The sequence below is a fragment of the Coccomyxa subellipsoidea genome (assembly GCF_000258705.1).
Source record: "Coccomyxa subellipsoidea C-169, whole genome shotgun sequence".
NCBI lineage: Eukaryota > Viridiplantae > Chlorophyta > Trebouxiophyceae > Coccomyxaceae > Coccomyxa > Coccomyxa subellipsoidea.
Window position 1 is genome coordinate 1,815,384 of NW_005178038.1, and position 21,701 is coordinate 1,837,084.

Below are 21,701 nucleotides of genomic sequence, written 5' to 3' on the forward strand. Positions count from 1 at the left end.
TCATGGCTGATCCCCTCAGCTAAAAACAACCCGCACAAATGTTGGGTGCACGCTAAACCAACGGAGCGCGCAAAATTTGGTACACGCTGATGTATGGCAAGCAAATATCCAGATATACTTTTAGAGTGCGGAAGACAAGTTGCTATTAATCCATTTGCTTTTTACAGGATGCAGCTCAGCTTTTCACCGCGGGTCCCTTTATACATCACCGACCCTAATGATGCAAGCCCTCGTGGGAATTGCATTGCGAAGGAAGAAAATGCCCTAAAGCCGACTTTGAGATCTTCGGCAAGCTCAGAATGCCCAGCTTCCTTCGGACTTTCTGGTCTAGTGACAGAAGATAAAGTTGCAGGAACTAATTTGGCTGAATGCGACGTCATGAGTGCAATAATGGAATCAGCCGTTGGTGAAAGATCGTGAGAAAATTTTCGACGTGGTGACGTCTATGTCAGCTGGGCAAACGATTGTCAGCTGGGACATGCGCTACCCTGCAGCGTTCACATACAACCCTCAAAACAGTAGAGAGTCCGCGTCACAACATGCACAGCTCAACATGAAGCTCGCGCAAGTAGTCGTGAAGTTTACGTCGTCCCTCAGCAGCACTGGCACCGGAACTCTCTCCCAAATCTGGTTGCCTTCTATTTCTGAAGATGGCAGCGTCGTGCTGGGCACTCAGGTCTGAAGCCCAGTGCCGACATCTGGAGTGCCAAAGGGATTTTTGGTTTCAAGTGTTTCAAAGTGCTGAGGAAAGATGTCTTGAACGCGCTTCCTGGTGCGTATTTGTCCTTGTGATCAGAGAATATTCCTGTGCATTGCTGCATCTGATGGCTTGTCGTGTTGTGCAGGGAGTGCCATTCTCTGTGTCTGGGACAGTGGACCTACTGGCACTATTCAGATGCATATCTTGCCGCTTCAAGTTCACAACCGATGTGACAGACCCGAGCAACATGGTGGGTGTCAGGAAGATATGTTTGTTTGCACTTGCCTTGCAATGTGGCTGCGAAGCTGAGACATGTTCTTGTGGTTGCAGGGGGTTGTTGGTAGAGTATTTGCTTCCGGGGAGGTGTGCCTTTCATCACATCACATCTTTACCTCTGGACCCTGGAATCCAGAGGGACTTGAACATCTCATATCAAATGCCCTCAGGCTCATTCCTTCAATAATGCTGGTTTATGTTACTACACGTCTCTGGGGTCCACAGGACACATGGAATTGACTTGTTTGCTCCTGCTGCAGCCGGAGTTCAGTCACAATGTGCAGACATACAGCAAAAGCGTCTACCTGCGGGTGTCCGACGCACAGCGATGTCGGGTTCACAGCACCATGCTGCTCCCCATGTACATGGATCCACAGCGCGACCATCCGTTTGCGGTGTTTGAAGTGTGCCAAACTGAGAAGAACGTCCTCTTTCCATCGTTGGTTGACCTCTTCCAGCGCTGCTTGGAGGTGAGAACTGCCTGACGATGTGTTCTGCGTTCTGCGCAATGCCAGGAGGTTGCATGTTTTTGTCTCGTAGCCTGGCATCCTTCCCAATGTGGTTTTGCGGTGGCAGGACGTGAATCTGTACACGGTGGACATCGAGAAGCACTCCATGGGCATTGGGCTCCGGTGCTGGCCCTCAAGCCTGGACTATACAGGCAAAGATTCTGCCAGCGTGGCAACATTTGCGCCTGAGGCAGCTGCTTGCACTGACATGGAGACACTATGCAGTGCCGACAGCCTGCAGAGGCTGAAGGCTGCCTCTGTCAATGGTGCCACCGACGTTCATGGCGAGGAAGTGCTCAGGGCCAGCAGCGGGGTAGGTTCGCTTCTACTGTTACAATGACACACTACGCACATAAGACGTCTTGGTCTTCAAGTCATGGATCACGTTATGCTGCAAAGTGCCCCGAACAGGCGAAGGGGGAGAAGACGGCGGACAGTGAGGACAAGGGAGGCAAAGCGGGTCCGGCAATGCCAATCACCAACACTAGCCAGCTCCCCACGCCCTTTCAAGATCCACAGTCGCAGCAGGGTGGCAGTCACCTCACCTCATACGGGATCCCGTCTCAGAAACAAGGTCTCACACCCCCCACTGTTCTCGGCATCAGTTATTCTGTTGGTGGACAAAATCGTTCCTCTTCACACCAGTGATGACGGTCGGATGACGTTGTATTGAAGCAATGACTGTGTTTGCAAAGGAGGTGGTAAGAGCGAGGGGATGGCGCGCCTTGTCAGCGTGGGCAACCGCCTGGAGCTCGACCTGGAGCCCTTGCTGATGACGTCCAAGGGTGGAGGAGGAGGAGGAGGAGGGAATTGGTATGCTCTCTGTTGTCCTTTCAGAGGCCATGCACAAGGGAGTTCGCTGCTTTTGGGGGTGATGCTTTGGGAAGTGATAGTTTACAGGCTGGCATTCACATTCTTGTGTATTTGACAGCGGCCTTGAGTCCGGGACACAAGGGAGCGAAGCCCTCGGGAGCAGAAGACCTCCCATGCGGCTTGAAGTGGGTTTGCCGGCTGCTGCCGCAGCCTTGCTAAACGGGTTTGATGGCGACAAAGCGCGCTTGAAAGGGCAGCTCTCGTCCTTCGGATTACAATACGCTGCAGTGCCTCCACGAGACATGGTCCTGCCTGGGGCTGCAGCAGGCCTGGATGCCATGGCTTGGGGACCTGGCAGCGCCTCTGACGGGCTTGCTTTCTGTGACGAGGAGGACGACGACCCTTCTCAGCCAGACAGCAGTACTCAGGAGGCCAGCTTCAACAACCGTGTTGGGGGTGGCGCGGGAAAGCGCCTCTCCCTGCAAGAACTTCAGGCATGCATCCCTATTTGTGTAATCTTTGCATTGTTCACTGCATCGTCCGCAAACCTTGCCAGTTAATTCATGGATGTTAATCCAGGAACATATTTGGAAGAGCATGGTTGATTGCCCTGTGCAGGCGCAATTCGGAGTGGGTCTCAGGGAGGCAGCCGCCAACCTGCGCATCTGCCCGACCACTCTCAAGCGAGCATGCAGGAGGCATGGCATCACGAGGTGGCCCCGGCGGCAGCTCGCAAAGCTGAACCGAAGCGAGGGCTCCAAGAGCGACGGCTCTGGGGACCTGCCCAATATCAAGGTGGAGGGGTCGTATAGGTCTGCAGCGCGCTTGTCCGGCCAGCAACCGGCAGTCAGCAGCGCCGCCAGTCCTCGCACATCAGCCCAGCTCGGTAGGCTCCTTCGCGTGTCTCATCCTCTCCCTGTGGTTCATGTGACAACTCCAAAAGCCTTGAGGCACCTGGAGACGTTCCAGCAACGTTGGTGTGACACACCTGCTGCTTCTCTGCAGGGGCTGAACGCAGAGAAGGCGTGACCACACGCTCATTCAGCGCAGCAACAAGCGCTGGACGCCCAGCAGCGCCGTCGGGCTCGTCGCCTGGCATCTTTTCTCCTCTGGACTTTCCCCCCGACATGCAGCAACAACCCTTCTACCTCAGCGGCAATCCCAGCAGCACCGGTATCTTGGACCTCTTTCAGAGCATTGGCCCGTCAGGCTCTGCTGGCATGGTGCAGCAGGGTCACGGTGGCCATGGTGGTCCTATACTCCATCCAGATGATATGCTATGGTAGCAAGCCGCCAGGGACATGCCAAAGGGTGCTATTCCTCTGTGAACCAGGCGTTCTCAAATTTTTGGCTGCACAGCCTACCTTTATGAGCGTGTTGTAGTGAGAGCGATACAGCTCTTGATGATTTTTTGCATCCTTGTCCCCTGCAATTGCTTTCCATCAGCCGCATGGGTCTGCTGGGTTGTAAGGGCCTAGCAACTGCTTGCAAGAGGAGCTCGATCCTGATTCAACTGACGACCACACTGTCTAGTACACTGTCTAGTAATTAATGATGTTGATGACACATAGTAACTGGCTCAAGGCAGCAAGTCTCCTACTGTGAGCATGGGGCTCCTTTCATTGGATGACATATGCACGACCCAGACGTGAACATTTCATTTGACGAGAGAGTGAGCTTGAAGGTGTGCATAGCAGCTGCAGCTGTTAGACTTAGACTATTCTTCCTGCATGCACACCTCAGCAGATATAGCAACATTCCTGGCATTGAGCATGGTGAAGAAGTATGCCAAAATGTCCACATCCTTGTGATATGGATACTAGAACTGCTGCCTAATCTCTATTGGACTCTGGTCCTTATCTGTACAGATCTCTAGAGCATTGCTTTGGGTGTTGCATGGCATAGCTGCCTGGTCAGCTACAAAATGAGTTGTTGCAGCCCTTGCTGTGGTGGTATCATGTGACCTGAGTACTATGCTGATGTCGTTGTCAAGAATGCTTTGATCAATTGATCTCACCAGCAGTGTGATTGAATTTCAGTGGCACTGATCCCAGCTGGCCAGGATGCACGGGATGAAGAGATCATCTAGAATCTGGTGACCGGTGCACCGGTGCACGTGCCAATGGTGTCACTGACTGGCAGTGACCAGGGCAAAAGTAACTACCCGCAAAGTTTGTGATTGCCAAGACTCAAATTCTTAAGCTTATAGTATCCATGGAAGCTTTTAAATCAGATATACTGCCAGGTGGCTACACAGGAAAGCACCGCACAATTGGTTTGAGCCTTCTTCATGAGGTAATCACTTCAGTTGGCTAGCAACTGCAGTACTGGCAATTGCAGCTTACACGCTTAAGGAGCTAAATGATCAATTTGTTGACACCAGTGGTCTTCATGACATGCACATGCAGGGAGCACCGTCCCAAAGAAGCTACTTCCAGTTTCAATGGAGTGGGGCTCTAAGAGCTGCAAATCCCCTTCCAAATCTGCATGCATGTGAAATCCTGATCTGGCAACTGCCGCCGCAATGACCAGAGTCATCACTGGCTTGATGAGATGGGTCAGAGTGTGACAGACGCTAATTTTCATGGCAAGACAAAGATAAAATTGATTTCGGACAAGCGAAGTTGCACGTCGATAAGAAGAATTGTGCTTATTATCTGACACAATGTCCAAGAGAAAAGGTGAGGAAGCTGTGTTTTTGCCAGACATTCCTTGTACACAGGTAGTCTCAATTTTGGATTGTTTATGACACGACATTCGAGGATTAATATTAGATAATCAGTATTTCGCAAGCGCAGTTGAAGACCTCAGCGTCGATGACTTCTTAGAAGGGAGCTTTTTGGATGTCACTGGAGACAATGAAACGAGAAAACAAAAGAGGATGTCTGCGAGTAAGCACGGTACGGTGTTGTGCTCTTTCAATCTCAAAAGAAAGCGTTCTTATCATTATCTGCTCACAGGACTGCTTTCGCCGTTGCATCACTGTCTACCAACCTTTGTATGTCTGTGTCACAGATGATCAAACGTTGAAAAGGAGTGCAAGGAGACGTGGAAATGACAATGGGTCCACCAGAGCCTCTTTCAAGGCCAGTGGTCCTCGGTCTACTTTGTGGCTTGGTTTACTATGCATAAGATGCATCAACAAGGTGGGGTCGGTTACTGGTCTTGTGAATTTGCTGCTGTGTTGTGTCCAGGATGATCTGGAGGCATTGCAGGAACGGGACCCGGAATTCTATAATTACCTAAAACAGACAGATAGCGGACTGCTGGACTTCAAAGAAGATGACAGTGATGAAGAGGAGGCAGGAGGGACTTCAGAAAGCATTCAGGTGTGATGGTGTGCTGTATCTGAGGACAGCTTCCTGGAGCAGCGTATAGCCTCAATGAAGACCTCCAACTTTCCCTCTTGCAGGACGGTGAGGAAGAGGAAAGAGGGAACGAGCGCTTGCCAGTGATAGAGAGCGGAGCCGCTGAAGAGCAGCTTGAAGGTGGGTTGATGAGGCTCTGTCCACAAAGTTTTGGTTTGCAGAATTCTTTGACCTGCTGTTGTCAACATTGCTGCTGACAGTGCACATTGTTCTGCAGATCAGGAGATCTTGACACCTAAAACTCTTGATGCATGGTGCTTAGAGGCCACGCAACATGCATCCTTGCGCGCAATGCGCAAGCTTCTCAAGGTGACGATAGCTTTGGTTTGCCCTGTGTGGATGCTGACCTTATTCCAGTCCGTGTGGCAACTGTTTTGCATCGTTCTTGCCATAGTTTCATGTTGAGACCGTTTTGGTGCAATACTGCGATACAGGTGTTTCGGGTGGCCTGCCATTATGGCGATTCAGAGGCGGAGGTGCACGAGACCCTGCGGGCGACCAGTAGCTCTGTCTTTAACAAGCTGCTGATCTTCATGCTGAAGGAGGTGATGTGGCTTCCGCACTTCCATTTTATTTTTTGTGCCGACATGGTGTGGAATGGCGATTGAGAGGCTCTGGCCTGCCTTGAGCAGGCGGATGGCATCTTCAGGAACTTGCTGGACTTACCAGACGATGCCGCAATTCTCAGCAGCTCCTTCAAGAAGACGAAAAGGTGATCATGCCTTCCCCGTCTATGGCTCCTTGGTCAACTAGGCAAAATGCAAGGCAGTCATGCAGCAGAGATTGCGTCATGTTGGTATCACTTTTGTAAGTGGACCTTGAAAACATGATGCAGGTGGCACAAGGTGGAACCGCTGCTTAAATCATACTTGGGCAATTCTCTGCATCTTTTGGGTACATCCTGATCTTCAATTGCGTTTCCCTTTATGAAGTCACCGTCTTTCCTAAATCAAGTTGATCACTCTGCAGCATTCTGGGTGTGGCTTCTGAGCTTCAGGAACGTGCATACGGTGCCCTGACCAAATGGGTTCCAATCTGCTCAGGGCATGCAATGTCGAGTGGCATGCTGGTATTCATCCTGCGGAAGCTGAGGACCTCCATCCCATTCATGGGCTATTTCCAGCGCCTGCAGCGCAAATACATGCGGCAGGCCATCAGCATCTTCAGCACCAATGAAGCTGCGCCCCGAGTGCAGGCGCTGGTGTTTGTCCGCCAGATGGCTGTGATGCTCCCAGAGCCTGCCATGGACCAGGCCGTGAAGGTGAGTGCAAATGCAATCATTTGACAGTTCTCCAATACATGCTACATGCTACAAGGCTGTGTCAAGGTGGCTGCTTCTCCTGCCTCCAAACCCAATCCATTTGCTGCTCAGCCCGTCTGTGTTCTGTGGCAGGGTGTGTACCGCGCATTCGTGCGAAACGCCAAGTTCATGAGCCCGTCTTCCGTCCCTCACGTTGCCTTTCTAGGCAGCTGTGTCCGGAGAGCCAGAGCGTTGGCGCAAGCTTACAGAAGACCACCCTGCCCAGGGCTTTAGGCTATCAATAGTTTTCCAGTGATCCTCCGATGTTTCTGTCTCACCGGCAGCCCCAACAATCCCCTTGGCCTGTCATCCGTGGCCTTCTGCCTTAGTGTCTGTCCTCCTCACCATTCACAGTAGTTCATTGAAGGCTATCTGAAGGGTTTAGGGTTTCCAACCCCAGTATCCACCCTTGAACCTGAGCGGGTGTCTAGGACCTTGGACATGATGCCTCCTGCCTATCCCCGCCTCCAATGTGGTGGGTGTGTGTATCTGGTCGAGTTCTCACCAGCCTACCTGTTTTTCGCCTCATTTGCGGCTTCATATCTCCCATATGCCACCGTTTGCTTGTGCCCCACCTTGCTGGCAGATTGAGGCATAGTTTAGGGTCACATTGCCAGCCCCGAGCGGCACCTAGTGGTAATGGGTCCGAACGCGATCCTGTTCCATCCCTGTCGGCCAACCGTATAAACGTGCCTTTCATGTCTGTTCCACCACTGGTTGCCCGCACATCCATAATTGCCTGCCAGTGATTGATGATTGCCTGCTTTGCTGTGACCCCTGCCTCCAGCTGCAAGCCCTAGGCTTGCCCCGTGGGTCCTCCAACGTCACCTCAGCGGTGTTGCGTTGCCGGCGGGCTGGAGTGCGCCTCTGGGGATGAGGTTACCCTCTGGTGCTTGGGACATGTCCATCGCTAGGAGCCTTTCTGTTGCCTTTCTGTGGTATGCCTTCATGCTTGCGCTTCTCTTCAGTATCGCATTATCCTCCTGCGGGAGTGCTCTGCGTGCCCCAACTCTGACAGGTTTCCCCAAATATCCTATTGCATGCGTGCTGGGAAGCGTGCGACTGGCACCTGTGTAATAGCGGGGGCTTCCCCTTTTAAAAAAAAAAAAAAAAAACACCCCGGCGGCGAGAGGGCAGATGATGAAGACATGGGTGAGTGTGGCCAGCTGACCTGCACAGCTCGGATGCGGGCAAACGTGACCGGCGGGATCGGCGCGGTGGACGTGACGCGCGAAGCCGCCGACGAAGAGCTGGCCATGCAGCAGCCTCCACGCTGTCACGCGCTGCCGCCGGTCCAGATGGGAAGCGTGCACCACTTGCCACACATGAGCCCAAGGTGCTGATGGGTCTGCTGTGACAGCAGCAGCAGGATCAACAGTGACATCTGCTCCCTGTGGCACTGGTGAAGGGCCCGCTGGCGCGCCCGCAGGCCCGCCGCGGTCCCGCAGCGGAACCGGACGGGGTTGCGGCGCAGCCATCCAGATCGCCCAGGAGGAGGGATCAGGCTGCCCTCGAGGCCTCTTGCCTAAGACCTGCGACGCGGTACCAGCAGCTGCAGCCCTGGCCTCCCATCGCGCCTCGAGCGCCCGAAGGCCGCTGCGCTGGTCATCTGTGGTATCAGCCCAGATGGCTGGTCGCAGCGGGCCCGCCGGGCTGGCCTCCCCCTTGCTGATCCTGTGAAGCACCTGTCGCCGCGCGGTGGCCTCCCTCACCACAAACTCATGTGCCGGCCGCGTGCCGAGCCCCCAAGCCTGAGGGTCCTGTACCTGGGATCCCCAGAGGCCAAAGAAGTATAGTGTGGGCGGCGGTGGTGGCGGTGGCTCCGGCAGCTGCTGCTCCCACTCCAACTGCTCCCCTGGCTGCTGCTCCACCTGCAGGTGCTGCTCTGGGTGCAGCTGCTCCGCGTGCTGGCGCTGCTGACGTGTGCCGCTGCGTGGATGCCAGGGCCTGGTGATGTCCCAGTGCTGAACCAATGCAGGCTGCGCGGCCGGAGGAAGGAAGGCGTGCATGGCTGCAACGCCTCCGTCCACTGGCACAAGGGCTCCTGTGCTGCTTACTGTGTGGCTGAGAAGGTAGGTGCTACCTTCGGCTGTGCGAGACCAGACGCGGCGATCCGACGGGTCCGGAGATGCGCACCACATAGCGGCCGGTGGCTGCACCTGGATTAGCGCTCTCCAGGCTGCTGGCAAGGCAGCCAGAAGGATGGGCACGCGCTCTCGCACCATCCGAACCGGATGCTCCGGGCCGCGCACGACATCGCGCAGGTGGCTGATCCTGACCAGGCCAAGCCTGGCCCAGTCCTCCCAGGCAAAGGGCTGCCTGACTGCATCCGTGAGCTGCCTGTTGAAGAACAGTGGCTCACCCATGACTGCGTCGTAGCCGATCGCTTCCGGCTTCCGCAGGTGATGGGGCCGCAGCTGCTGGTAGGCATGCAGGTACTGCCGTACGCGCTGCGGGGCCTCCACATGCTTCGCTGCAAAGGTGGAGAAGAGCAGGAATCTTCCCAGCTGCCAGATGTGCTGCCGCCGCGCTGACACCGTGCCGGGTTCCTGCGCTGCCAGCCAGGCTGTGCTCCTGTACAGCCAGTGGTCGAAGTAGGCCTTCCAGGCCAGCTGTTCCGGCTCCAACAGCCTGCCCACCACCTTGGCCTGGAGAGCCAGGATCTGGGCCTTGATGTCCACCAGCGCGATGCCGCCGTGTGCGGCCGCGCGGAAGCAGACGTCCTTGCTTGGGAACAGCGCCGCCGCTGCGCCAGGGGTCACCGGCCGGTTCGCCGCGACGAAAGTGTGGATGGCTCTGCAGAGCCTCTGTAGCAAGTCTTGTGGCACCGGTATGAAGGTGGCATGGTAGGTGACCATGGAGGCCAGCACCTGCTTTGCTGTGACCCCTGCCTCCAGCTGCAAGCCCTAGGCTTGCCCCGTGGGTCCTCCAACGTCACCTCAGCGGTGTTGCGTTGCCGGCGGGCTGGAGTGCGCCTCTGGGGATGAGGTTACCCTCTGGTGCTTGGGACATGTCCATCGCTAGGAGCCTTTCTGTTGCCTTTCTGTGGTATGCCTTCATGCTTGCGCTTCTCTTAAGTATCGCATTATCCTCCTGCGGGAGTGCTCTGCGTGCCCCAACTCTGACAGGTTTCCCCAAATATCCTATTGCATGCGTGCTGGGAAGCGTGCGACTGGCACCTGTGTAATAGCGGGGGCTTCCCCTTTTAAAAAAAAAAAAAAAAGCGTCATTGAGACAGCTCAACCAGTCCCACCCCAGTATTCCAACCCCAGTATCCACCTTTGAACCTGAGCGGGTGTCTAGGACCTTGGACATGATGCCTCCTGCCTATCCCCGCCTCCGATGTGGTTGGGTGTGTGTATCTGGTCGAGTTCTCACCAGCCTACCTGTTTTTCGCCTCATTTGCGGCTTCATATCTCCCATATGCCACCGTTTGCTTGTGCCCCACCTTGCTGGCATAGTTTAGGGTCACATTGCCAGCCCCGAGCGGCACCTAGTGGTAATGGGTCCGAACGCGATCCTGTTCCATCCCTGTCGGCCAACCGTATAAACGTGCCTTTCATGTCTGTTCCACCACTGGTTGCCCGCACATCCATAATTGCCTGCCAGTGATTGATGATTGCCTGCTTTGCTGTGACCCCTGCCTCCAGCTGCAAGCCCTAGGCTTGCCCCGTGGGTCCTCCAACGTCACCTCAGCGGTGTTGCGTTGCCGGCGGGCTGGAGTGCGCCTCTGGGGATGAGGTTACCCTCTGGTGCTTGGGACATGTCCATCGCTAGGAGCCTTTCTGTTGCCTTTCTGTGGTATGCCTTCATGCTTGCGCTTCTCTTCAGTATCGCATTATCCTCCTGCGGGAGTGCTCTGCGTGCCCCAACTCTGACAGGTTTCCCCAAATATCCTATTGCATGCGTGCTGGGAAGCGTGCGACTGGCACCTGTGTAATAGCGGGGGCTTCCCCTTTTAAAAAAAAAAAAAAAAAAAAAAAAAAACGGCAAGCTCTTCGTGGGCGCCTTCATACAACACATCCGCCGCGCAGATCCAGCAGGACACAGCTTCCCGCATAGCGGCTGCGAGAGACAGCCCGCCACACTCACCCACGTCTTCATCACTTGCCCCTTGGCAGCGAGAGTGTGGGACTGGCATGCAGCGACATGGGCAGCCGTCAAAGGGGAGACCGCGCCGCCTCGCAGCATAGACCTGCTGCTGGCAGATGACACCAGGGTGTGGGAGCCGCCGCGGCAACTCAGGCCTCTCTGGCAGCGCCTCCGCTCAGCTATTAGGCTATCAATAGTTTTCCAGTGATCCTCCGATGTTTCTGTCTCACCAGCAGCCCCAACAATCCCCTTGGCCTGTCATCCGTGGCCTTCTGCCTTAGTGTCTGTCCTCCTCACCATTCACAGTAGTTCATTGAAGGCTATCTGAAGGGTTTAGGGTTTCCAACCCCAGTATCCACCCTTGAACCTGAGCGGGTGTCTAGGACCTTGGACATGATGCCTCCTGCCTATCCCCGCCTCCAATGTGGTGGGTGTGTGTATCTGGTCGAGTTCTCACCAGCCTACCTGTTTTTCGCCTCATTTGCGGCTTCATATCTCCCATATGCCACCGTTTGCTTGTGCCCCACCTTGCTGGCAGATTGAGGCATAGTTTAGGGTCACATTGCCAGCCCCGAGCGGCACCTAGTGGTAATGGGTCCGAACGCGATCCTGTTCCATCCCTGTCGGCCAACCGTATAAACGTGCCTTTCATGTCTGTTCCACCACTGGTTGCCCGCACATCCATAATTGCCTGCCAGTGATTGATGATTGCCTGCTTTGCTGTGACCCCTGCCTCCAGCTGCAAGCCCTAGGCTTGCCCCGTGGGTCCTCCAACGTCACCTCAGCGGTGTTGCGTTGCCGGCGGGCTGGAGTGCGCCTCTGGGGATGAGGTTACCCTCTGGTGCTTGGGACATGTCCATCGCTAGGAGCCTTTCTGTTGCCTTTCTGTGGTATGCCTTCATGCTTGCGCTTCTCTTCAGTATCGCATTATCCTCCTGCGGGAGTGCTCTGCGTGCCCCAACTCTGACAGGTTTCCCCAAATATCCTATTGCATGCGTGCTGGGAAGCGTGCGACTGGCACCTGTGTAATAGCGGGGGCTTCCCCTTTTAAAAAAAAAAAAAAAAAAAAAATTACTTCCGGCGCATCATGTCGCAGAGCATCCTCTTGCGCTGTCCCTGGTTGCTGACGAGTCCCATAAGAACATGGCGAGCGGCACATCGCTGGGATGTACGGTGTGACGCTGTCCCTGGTGGAGCAGCAGTTTCCGGCCAGCCAGCCATTCCAGGCAATCTTCGATACGCATGCCCGGAACGCCGGAGAGCTCCAGGGGTGGAGCTAACGGTGCGGGTACCTGGGCTGCTTGGCCTTCTGTACAGGTGCTGATGTGGCTGATGAGAACCCGTGTGGCGATCGCACTCCATCAGGCTGGCGGCAGCTGCTACACGCGCAGCTGATCGATTCTGTGATGGCAGCGTGTCGGTCGCAGAGCTGGAGACTGCCCTCCGGAGCCTGCCGCGCGGCAAGGCACCGGGCTTGGATGGCCTGCCATATGAGTTCTACCTGCGCTTCTGGCCTGTGGTAGGGCTGGAGCTGGCAGGGATGCTGCAGGAAGCTTTCGGCGGCGGCGGGGAAGCGGCGCTGCCGCCACCGCTGACGCAGGGGCGTATCACTCTCTTGTACAAGGGGAAGGGGGCAGACAGGGAGTCTCCAGCCAGCTACAGGCCCATCACGTTGCTCAACACCGACTACAAGCTCGCGGCGCGGGCGATCGCCAGCCGGATCGGGCCGCTGCTGAATCAGGTGGTGGATGCCACACAGACAGGCTTCCTGCCTAAGCGCTGGGCGGGGGACAACGTGCTGGCACACCTGGAGGAGATCAGCTACCTGGAGGCCACACACCAGCCAGGCGTGCAGGTCTTCCTGGACTTCGAGAAGGCCTTCGATCGCCTTGACAGGGCCTGGATTGAGCGGTGCATGGCTGCGGTGGGCTTCGGGCCCGGTGTGCAGCGGTGGGTGCACATTCTGCACTCCGGCACGACCGCGCGAGTGGCCTTCAACGGCTGGCACACCGATGCCTTCCCGGTGGCCTCCGGCGTCTTCCAGGGAAGCCCCCTCTCGCCGCTGCTGTTTGTGCTTGCCGCGCAGCCGATGGCCGCGCATGCCAGGATGCTTGCAGGCCAGCTAGCTTTCCAGCCCATCAGACTGCCTTCAGGGGAGCCAGCACCAGTCATGCACCAGCATGCGGACGACACCAGCGTGCACGCGCGGACTCCCCGGGATGCTCAGATCGTGCTGGGGGCCAGCGTGGGCCTCCACTGCGCAGCCACAGGAGCCAGGCTGCAGCGCAGCAAGAGCCAGGCCCTAGGGCTTGGCAGCCTCAGCCATCTCGCCGGGCCCGATCCAGTCACGGGGGTCACCTTCGCGGCTTCGAGCGACGGCGTCAAGCACCTGGGCATTCCCTTGTCCACCCAGCCAGCTGCAGCTGCCACAGCCCTATACACAGCCATCATTGAGAAGGTGGAGGCCCGCATCGCCCGCTGGTCCGGCTTCAGACTCAGCCTGCTGGGCCGAGCGTACGTCGCAAAACAGGTGCTGGCCTCCATGGTCACCTACCATGCCACCTTCATACCGGTGCCACAAGACTTGCTACAGAGGCTCTGCAGAGCCATCCACACTTTCGTCGCGGCGAACCGGCCGGTGACCCCTGGCGCAGCGGCGGCGCTGTTCCCAAGCAAGGACGTCTGCTTCCGCGCGGCCGCACACGGCGGCATCGCGCTGGTGGACATTAAGGCCCAGATCCTGGCTCTCCAGGCCAAGGTGGTGGGCAGGCTGTTGGAGCCGGAACAGCTGGCCTGGAAGGCCTACTTCGACCACTGGCTGTACAGGAGCACAGCCTGGCTGGCAGCGCAGGAACCCGGCACGGTGTCAGCGCGGCGGCAGCACATCTGGCAGCTGGGAAGATTCCTGCTCTTCTCCACCTTCGCAGCGAAGCATGTGGAGGCCCCGCAGCGCGTACGGCAGTACCTGCATGCCTACCAGCAGCTGCGGCCCCATCACCTGCGGAAGCCGGAAGCGATCGGCTACGACGCAGTCATGGGTGAGCCACTGTTCTTCAACAGGCAGCTCACGGATGCAGTCAGGCAGCCCTTTGCCTGGGAGGACTGGGCCAGGCTTGGCCTGGTCAGGATCAGCCACCTGCGCGATGTCGTGCGCGGCCCGGAGCATCCGGTTCGGATGGTGCGAGAGCGCGTGCCCATCCTTCTGGCTGCCTTGCCAGCAGCCTGGAGAGCGCTAATCCAGGTGCAGCCACCGGCCGCTATGTGGTGCGCATCTCCGGACCCGTCGGATCGCCGCGTCTGGTCTCGCACAGCCGAAGGTAGCACCTACTTCCTCAGCCACACAGTAAGCAGCACAGGAGCCCTTGTGCCAATGGACGGAGGCGTTGCAGCCATGCACGCCTTCCTTCCTCCGGCCGCGCAGCCTGCATTGGTTCAGCACTGGGACATCACCAGGCCCTGGCATCCACGCAGCGGCACACGTCAGCAGCGCCAGCATGCGGAGCAGCTGCACCCAGAGCAGCACCTGCAGGTGGAGCAGCAGCCAGGGGAGCAGTTGGAGTGGGAGCAGCAGCTGCCGGAGCCACCGCCACCACCGCCGCCCACACTATACTTCTTTGGCCTCTGGGGATCCCAGGTACAGGACCCTCAGGCTTGGGGGCTCGGCACGCGGCCGGCACATGAGTTTGTGGTGAGGGAGGCCACCGCGCGGCGACAGGTGCTTCACAGGATCAGCAAGGGGGAGGCCAGCCCGGCGGGCCCGCTGCGACCAGCCATCTGGGCTGATACCACAGATGATCAGCGCAGCGGCCTTCGGGCGCTCGAGGCGCGATGGGAGGCCAGGGCTGCAGCTGCTGGTACTGCGTCGCAGGTCTTAGGCAAGAGGCCTCGAGGGCAGCCTGATCCCTCCTCCTGGGCGATCTGGATGGCTGCGCCGCAGCCACGTCCGGTTCCGCTGCGGGACCGCGGCGGGCCTGCACGCGCGCCAGCGGGCCCTTCACCAGTGCCACAGGGAGCAGATGTCACTGTTGATCCTGCTGCTGCTGTCACAGCAGACCCATCAGCACCTTGGGCTCATGTGTGGCAAGTGGTGCACGCTTCCCATCTGGACCGGCGGCAGCGCGTGACAGCGTGGAGGCTGCTGCATGGCCAGCTCTTCGTCGGCGGCTTCGCGCGTCACGTCCACCGCGCCGATCCCGCCGGTCACGTTTGCCCGCATCCGAGCTGTGCAGGTCAGCTGGCCACACTCACCCATGTCTTCATCATCTGCCCTCTCGCCGCCGGGGTGTGGGACTGGTTCGCAGCGACATGGGCCGCGGTGACCGGAGACGACGCGCCACCGCGCAGCGCCGACCTTCTTCTCGCCGATGACACCAGGATCTGGGGACCGCCGCGGCAGCTCAGGCAGCTCTGGGATCGCCTGCGGCTCGCTACGATCTGTCAGCTGTGGGCAGCATATCAGCGCGGCCGCCACCAGCCAGATGCGGCGGCGATCACCCCCGGAGCGGTTGCGGCTCGCATCCTGTCTTCCTGCAAGAAGGCCCTGCTTGCCGATTGGCGGCTCGCGACCGTCAACGTCCGGCAGACAGCAGGTGTGCTCAGCGACTGGCTTCGCGGACGCGACCCGATGATCACCAGGGAGCAGTTCGCGGCACGATGGTGCCACCGCGCGGTCCTCTGCGCGCTTGAGGAGCTGCCGGGCGCGCAACCTGTCATCCACTGGAGTGCCCAGCATCCCGTGCCGCTTCCAGCGTGACGATTCCGATCCACCATTCACTGTACCCAGCCGGCCAAGGCTCTAACTTGGCTATCTGTATGACCATGCTCTCATTTGGCCTTCTGCCATGACACCCGCTCGTGTCGATTCTTGTGTTGAACTCACACCCTCTCTTAGGGGGGCCTTTGCGATAGGTGCTCTGGGCACCTGGGCGCTAAGAGCCTTCGTCATACCATAGTCAGGCACGGATGACTCACCTTTCACCAGTCCCGATTCCCACCCCGGCAAAGCCCGGCCTGTCGTTCCTTGTCTGAGACCCCTTTTTGCCTTAGAGCCCTGGGACCACAGATTGCCTACCAGACGCTTTGCGCCTCTCCTACCTCTAACCTTTGCCAGCGCGGAATGGGGCTCTGAGTCACGTGCTTCCACTGGTCGAGGGACCTGTCGAGCTCGGCCCAACACGGCCCCGGGGGTGCCTCCTTCACCCCTGGGGCACTGGCCTCGCCACCCAGTGCCGGTGGCCTCGCCCACCACCGGACGTGTTTGCGCGGCTCACCCCTTGGGTATCCCTCGGCCAGACGGATCCATCGTGCGCCCCGCTACCTGTGGAGTACCGTGCCGGAGAGCCGGAGCGTTGGCGCGAGCTTACAGAAGACCACCCTGCCCAGGGCTTTAGGCTATCAATAGTTTTCCAATGATCCTCCGATGTTTCTGTCTCACCAGCAGCCCCAACAATCCCCTTGGCCTGTCATCCGTGGCCTTTTGCCTTAGTGTCTGTCCTCCTCACCATTCACAGTAGTTCATTGAAGGCTATCTGAAGGGTTTAGGGTTTCCAAGCCCAGCATCCACCTTTGAACCTGAGCGGGTGTCTAGGACCTTGGACATGATGCCTCCTGCCTATCCCCGCCTCCGATGTGGTTGGGTGTGTGTATCTGGTCGAGTTCTCGCCAGCCTACCTGTTTTTCGCCTCATTTCCGGCTTCAAATCTCCCATATGCCACCGTTTGCTTGTGCCCCACCTTGCTGGCAGATTGAGGCATAGTTTAGGGTCCCCTTGCTAGCCCCGAGCGGCCCCTAGTGGTAATGGGTCCGAACGCGATCCTGTTCTATCCCTGTCGGCCGACCGTGTTAACGTGCCTTTCATGTCTGTTCCACCACTGGTTGCCCGCACATCCATAATTGCCTGCCAGTGATTGATGATTGCCTGCTTTGCTGTGACCCCTGCCTCCAGCTGCAAGAGCCCTAGACCTGCCCCGTGGGTCCTCCAACGTCACCTCAGCGGTGTTGCGTTGCCAGCGGGCTGGAGTGCGCCTCTGGGGATGAGGTTACCCTCTGGTGCTTGGGACATGTCCATCGCTAGGAGCCTTTCTGTTGCCTTTCTGTGGTATGCCTTCATGCTTGCGCTTCTCTTAGGTATCGCATTATCCTCCTGCGGGAGTGCTCTGCGTGCCCCAACTCTGACAGGTTTCCCCAAATATCCTTTTGCATGCGTGCTGGGAAGCGTGCGATTGGCACCCATGTAATAGCGGGGGCTCCCCCTTTAAAAAAAAAAAAAAAAAAAAAAGATTGCATCACATCGATTTCACACGATTTCTCCACCGATACACCAGCATCTTCAAGTTTCTCACTTGCATTGTGTAGAGAATGTATACAGCTTTCGATCGATACCCCACTTGCCTACTTTTGTGCGTATTTACTCATTTCGACCACGACACAGTTGCCATCCCGCGAGCTCACACGTCCGGATAGCCTCCAATGTAGCTTATTTTCAGCCACTATCATCATCGACAATATATATACATATTTTACGCGAATGTTACCCGTCTCCACTGGACCAGATGCGCACAGCCACCTTCCTCACTCTACACTAGCGACTAACACTTTTCCACTATCCCCATGGTTACTCGCTGCGGGACATATATTATGGGATTCGATGTTGTTCTCCTGAATTCTTGAAACAGTTGTGCCTGTACTTTATGCATTTCAACCACCAAACCATTCCACATACTGACAACCAGTGGTAGCTAAACAGGGTTCAGGGGCAGGAGGGAAGTGTCACAAGGGAGGAAGAGTGCGGGGAGGAAATAGGGGCAGGGGAAAAGGTCACACGAGCCTCTTTTGTAGGCTTCCCGAGGGGTTTTCAAGGCCTTTAGTAGGGAGCTGCCACAGCTCTTGAACAAGGCCCCAAGACCTCCTCGGCGGACGGTGGACGCCCTAAAGAGCTAATCAGCAGGAGCAATCAGCACAGGGGAGCACAAGGTAGTAGAGAGGAGCACAGCAGCAGCAGCAGCAGTTGCCCAGCAACTTGGGTCCCCCACCTGGCCAGCCTGATCAGCACGATGCAGACTGTCAAGTCATGGCAGTTGGAGCCTCAGAGAGCCCTGGATGCCCATGCGTTGAGCACTCCCCGGCCAAGGCTTCTCCGGCCGCGGCCAGACCGGTGGGGGGACAGCGAGCCACTCCTACTGGCTGCCTTGGGCCAGCTTGAGCTGCAGGAGGAGGTTCCTTATGGCAGCCCGGAGCGCATGCAGCTGGAGCTAAAGGTCACCAGAGGAGTAATCGCTCACTTCGCGCCGCATGTCGGGGGAGTCAAGCAGCGAGGATCGCCCGGCGCAGCTGACAGCTGCGTGGAGCTCTGGTTTGACACGGTCCCGGCAGCAGCTGCGGCGCGGCATGCGGCAGCGGAGGACCAGCTTGTCCGGCTGCGTGCAGTGCCGGGCAGCGGAGACGTAGCGGTGCCGGTGCAACTCACTGCTGGGCGGTTCCACTGCCAGCACACCTGCATCATCATCCACGGGCTGCCGTACGAGTACTGCAGAAAGGGTCTCACTCAGACCCTTCTGGACTGTGCTGGCTGCCCCAGGGACACATACGTTGTTCGCGGCGAATTCCTCGGCGACCTGCCAGGACCGTTGGCAGTGGGCACCCATGGCGTCGGCAACGGGAATGCGTGCCTTGCATACATCCAGACGCCGGATGAGGACCGGCACTTGGGCCGCTTACCAAAGCGGTTCTTCATCGACGGTGACACCCGGATCAATATCACGCGGCCGGGGCAGCTGCGGCAGCCCAGCCAGCCATCCTCCTTCCAGTCGCAGCGCTTAGCTCCGGAGCCGTCGCGCCGCTCAGGGCCTCGACCGATCCGTCAGCGGCAGCGCGCTGCGCAGGCCCACACGCGCACCGCAGCCGCGGCGCAGCGGACACAGCCAGCACCCAGTGCCCAGTTGCAGCAGCTGGAGGCCCGCGTACAAGCCAGCCGCGCGCCCGGTGGCGACCGCTCTGGCCTGGGTGCGTCTGGCTCCATCAGTGTAGCGCGATTAGGCCCGCGTTTTCGCCCCGCTGGAGACACGCAGCCGCTTACTCCGATGGACTGCACCCCTCCGCGAGGTGCACAGGTCTTCCCTGCTGCTAGACAGGCACTGACAGACATGGAGGAAGACACGCCGCCGCCGCCACCGCCGCCGGTACCGATGGAGTGGGAGACACAGGCATACTCGGTGCCGCAGCGAGAGTTGCGACGCAGGATATCGCGCGTGCGCGATAAAGGTGCAGCCACCCCCATGGATTGGGATCTGCCTCACACCGAGGATCCACCCCAGACGGCTCACCGTCGCCCTCCGCACCTGGACCTCAGCGGCGTCCCGGTTGAGCGTATTGAGGAGTGCCTGGAGTGGCTGGCAGGGCATACACACTTCTCCCCCGCAGACAGCGCGGCAGCGATTCGCCGGCTGCACAGCGATGCACCACTCGCGCTCGTGTCGGGAGGGGATGCACCAGCAGATAGGGAGCTGCGGCACCAGCTCCTCTGCGATGCTCTGCGTCGCATCCATGGAGCAGACAGCTTGCCGGACGACTCGTACGGCTTGCCGGCTCTGACACCGGAGGACCTAGCGCAGCCGGCAGAGGTCCCAGCAGCACCCATTGCACGTCAGCAGGGGAGACCCACCGTCCCGCCGGGCTTTGAGTCGCGAGCAGCCGCAGCGCGCCCAGCGCAGCGTGCGGCGCAGATCGCACTAGCGGGACTGCCGGCTCCGTGGCGCTCAGCGCGTACGCGGCATCAGCCTACAGAGTGGTGGCTACAGCAGCAGGGGCAACAGCAGGAGCGGCAGCGGGTAGAGCACAGGATTTCCAGGAGCATTCGCAGTGGGGGCCCGCCGGCACGGCGGCCCTCGCAGCCATGACTCGCTCCCGATCGCCCTCACTGCGCCTTCTCAGCCTCAACGTCAACGGCCTCAGGGACAGAGACAAGAGGCGCTGCCTCTTCAACCTTCTGGAGCGCGACAGGTGGGACATCATCCTCCTTCAGGAGACCCACCACAGCTCTACAGAGGAGGGGACAGCATGGGCGCAGGAGGGGCCTGCCGGGCTTCGCTGCAATTGGAGCGGGCCCGCATTTTGGTGCCACTTCACCTCCTAGTCACGCGGCGTAGCGGTCTTACTAAGACCCACAGCCTCCACAGCAGCCATCACGGTGCGTCACTGCAGCACCACCGGACGCACCCTACTAGTGGACTTCACTTATTGTGGCCAGCCCTACACGGTAGCTTCCGTGTACGCGCCTGCGGCCGCAGCGGAGCGACAGCAGTATTATACACAGGAGCTGCTGCCCAGCCTTCCAGCAGCACGTTGCCTTCTGGTGGGAGGGGACTTCAACTGCATTGCAGGCCAGCAGGACATGGCCGCCGGGCAGCCCGGTCAGCGGACGCATGGATATTGGACCGGCCTGCGGCTCGTGGAGACTGAGCATCAGCTCTACGATGTCTGGCGTGACCTCAACCCCAGCAGTCGTGCCTTCACCCACGTTGCCACCACAGGTCAGTCAGCTGCCCGGCTCGACCGCTGGCTGGTCTCGGAGACGCTGCGGGCGCGGGTCAGCCGGGAGCCGCGAGCGATCGGGCAGGTTCTTGGTTATCCAGGAGACCACCTGGGGGTCAGCCTGAGCCTTACAGCTCCAGCCAGCACACTGTATGGCTCTGCAGCCTGGAGGCTGCCCCTTCATCTTCTGGACGATCAGCCGTTCTGCGATCGCATTACGGCAGCGATTCCGGAGTATCTTGCCGCACACCCGCTCGGAGAGGGCGTCACGCAGGGCAGCAGGTGGGTGGAGTTGAAGTGGCAGGTCAAAGATATGGCCATGCAGCGTTCCTGGGCTCTCGCAGCGGAGCGCCGGGCCTCTCAGCGGGCTCTGGAGTCTGACAGCCGCGCAGCGCTCGCGGCGTTCACCCGGCGGCCCGCACCAGACACCCTTCTGGCATGGCAGGATGCCCACCAGCTTCTGCAGGGCCTCAATGTGGAGGCAGCTAAGGGGGCAGCACTCCAGGCTGGGATCGTATGGCAGTTCTACGGTGAGCAGTCCACCTTCTGGTTCCACCACCTGGCCCGGGAGCGGCAGGGCCGCACAGAGTTGATGGCCCTCAGGACAGGTCCAGCCCCTGACAGCCCACGGGTTGTCCTGGATCACCCAGCCGGCAGAGATCGGGGCGGCGCGGTGCTGCGGGAGTACTACAGTGGCGACGAAGCGGCAGGCCTCTTCGCGGCGCAGCCGGTGTCGCTGGCAGCCCAGGATGAGCTGCTGCAGGCAGTGGACAAGCGTTTGTCCCCTCAGGCAGCTGCAGCGGCAGAAGGAGAGCGCGGTGATGGCAGCGTGTCGGTCGCAGAGCTGGAGACTGCCCTCCGGAGCCTGCCGCGCGGCAAGGCACCGGGCTTGGATGGCCTGCCATATGAGTTCTACCTGCGCTTCTGGCCTGTGGTAGGGCTGGAGCTGGCAGGGATGCTGCAGGAAGCTTTCGGCGGCGGCGGGGAAGCGGCGCTGCCGCCACCGCTGACGCAGGGGCGTATCACTCTCTTGTACAAGGGGAAGGGGGCAGACAGGGAGTCTCCAGCCAGCTACAGGCCCATCACGTTGCTCAACACCGACTACAAGCTCGCGG

The 21,701-nt window shown here is 58.7% G+C and overlaps 2 protein-coding genes across 2 annotated transcripts; one reads left to right on the plus strand and one right to left on the minus strand.

The window, feature by feature from the left end:
* Positions 1-307: 307 nt before the first annotated feature.
* COCSUDRAFT_46926 (hypothetical protein) lies at positions 308-6,951 on the plus strand (the record flags this gene model as incomplete). The annotated part of the gene is made up of 15 exons (XM_005649231.1): positions 308-676; positions 846-950; positions 1,031-1,063; positions 1,237-1,446; positions 1,553-1,802; positions 2,181-2,298; positions 2,417-2,603; positions 2,917-3,184; positions 3,304-3,521; positions 5,493-5,627; positions 5,711-5,786; positions 5,884-5,975; positions 6,101-6,211; positions 6,299-6,378; positions 6,726-6,951. The coding sequence occupies exons 1-15, from the start codon at positions 446-448 to the stop codon at positions 6,949-6,951; spliced, it is 2,340 nt and encodes a 779-aa protein (XP_005649288.1). The 5' UTR covers positions 308-445.
* A 9,174-nt stretch (positions 6,952-16,125) lies between these two features.
* On the minus strand, positions 16,126-16,811 carry COCSUDRAFT_62163 (hypothetical protein; the record flags this gene model as incomplete). Its single annotated transcript, XM_005649232.1, has 2 exons — positions 16,126-16,294; positions 16,729-16,811. 2 exons carry the CDS (start codon positions 16,809-16,811, stop codon positions 16,126-16,128), a joined length of 252 nt encoding a protein of 83 aa, XP_005649289.1.
* Between the last annotated feature and the right edge of the window lie 4,890 nt (positions 16,812-21,701).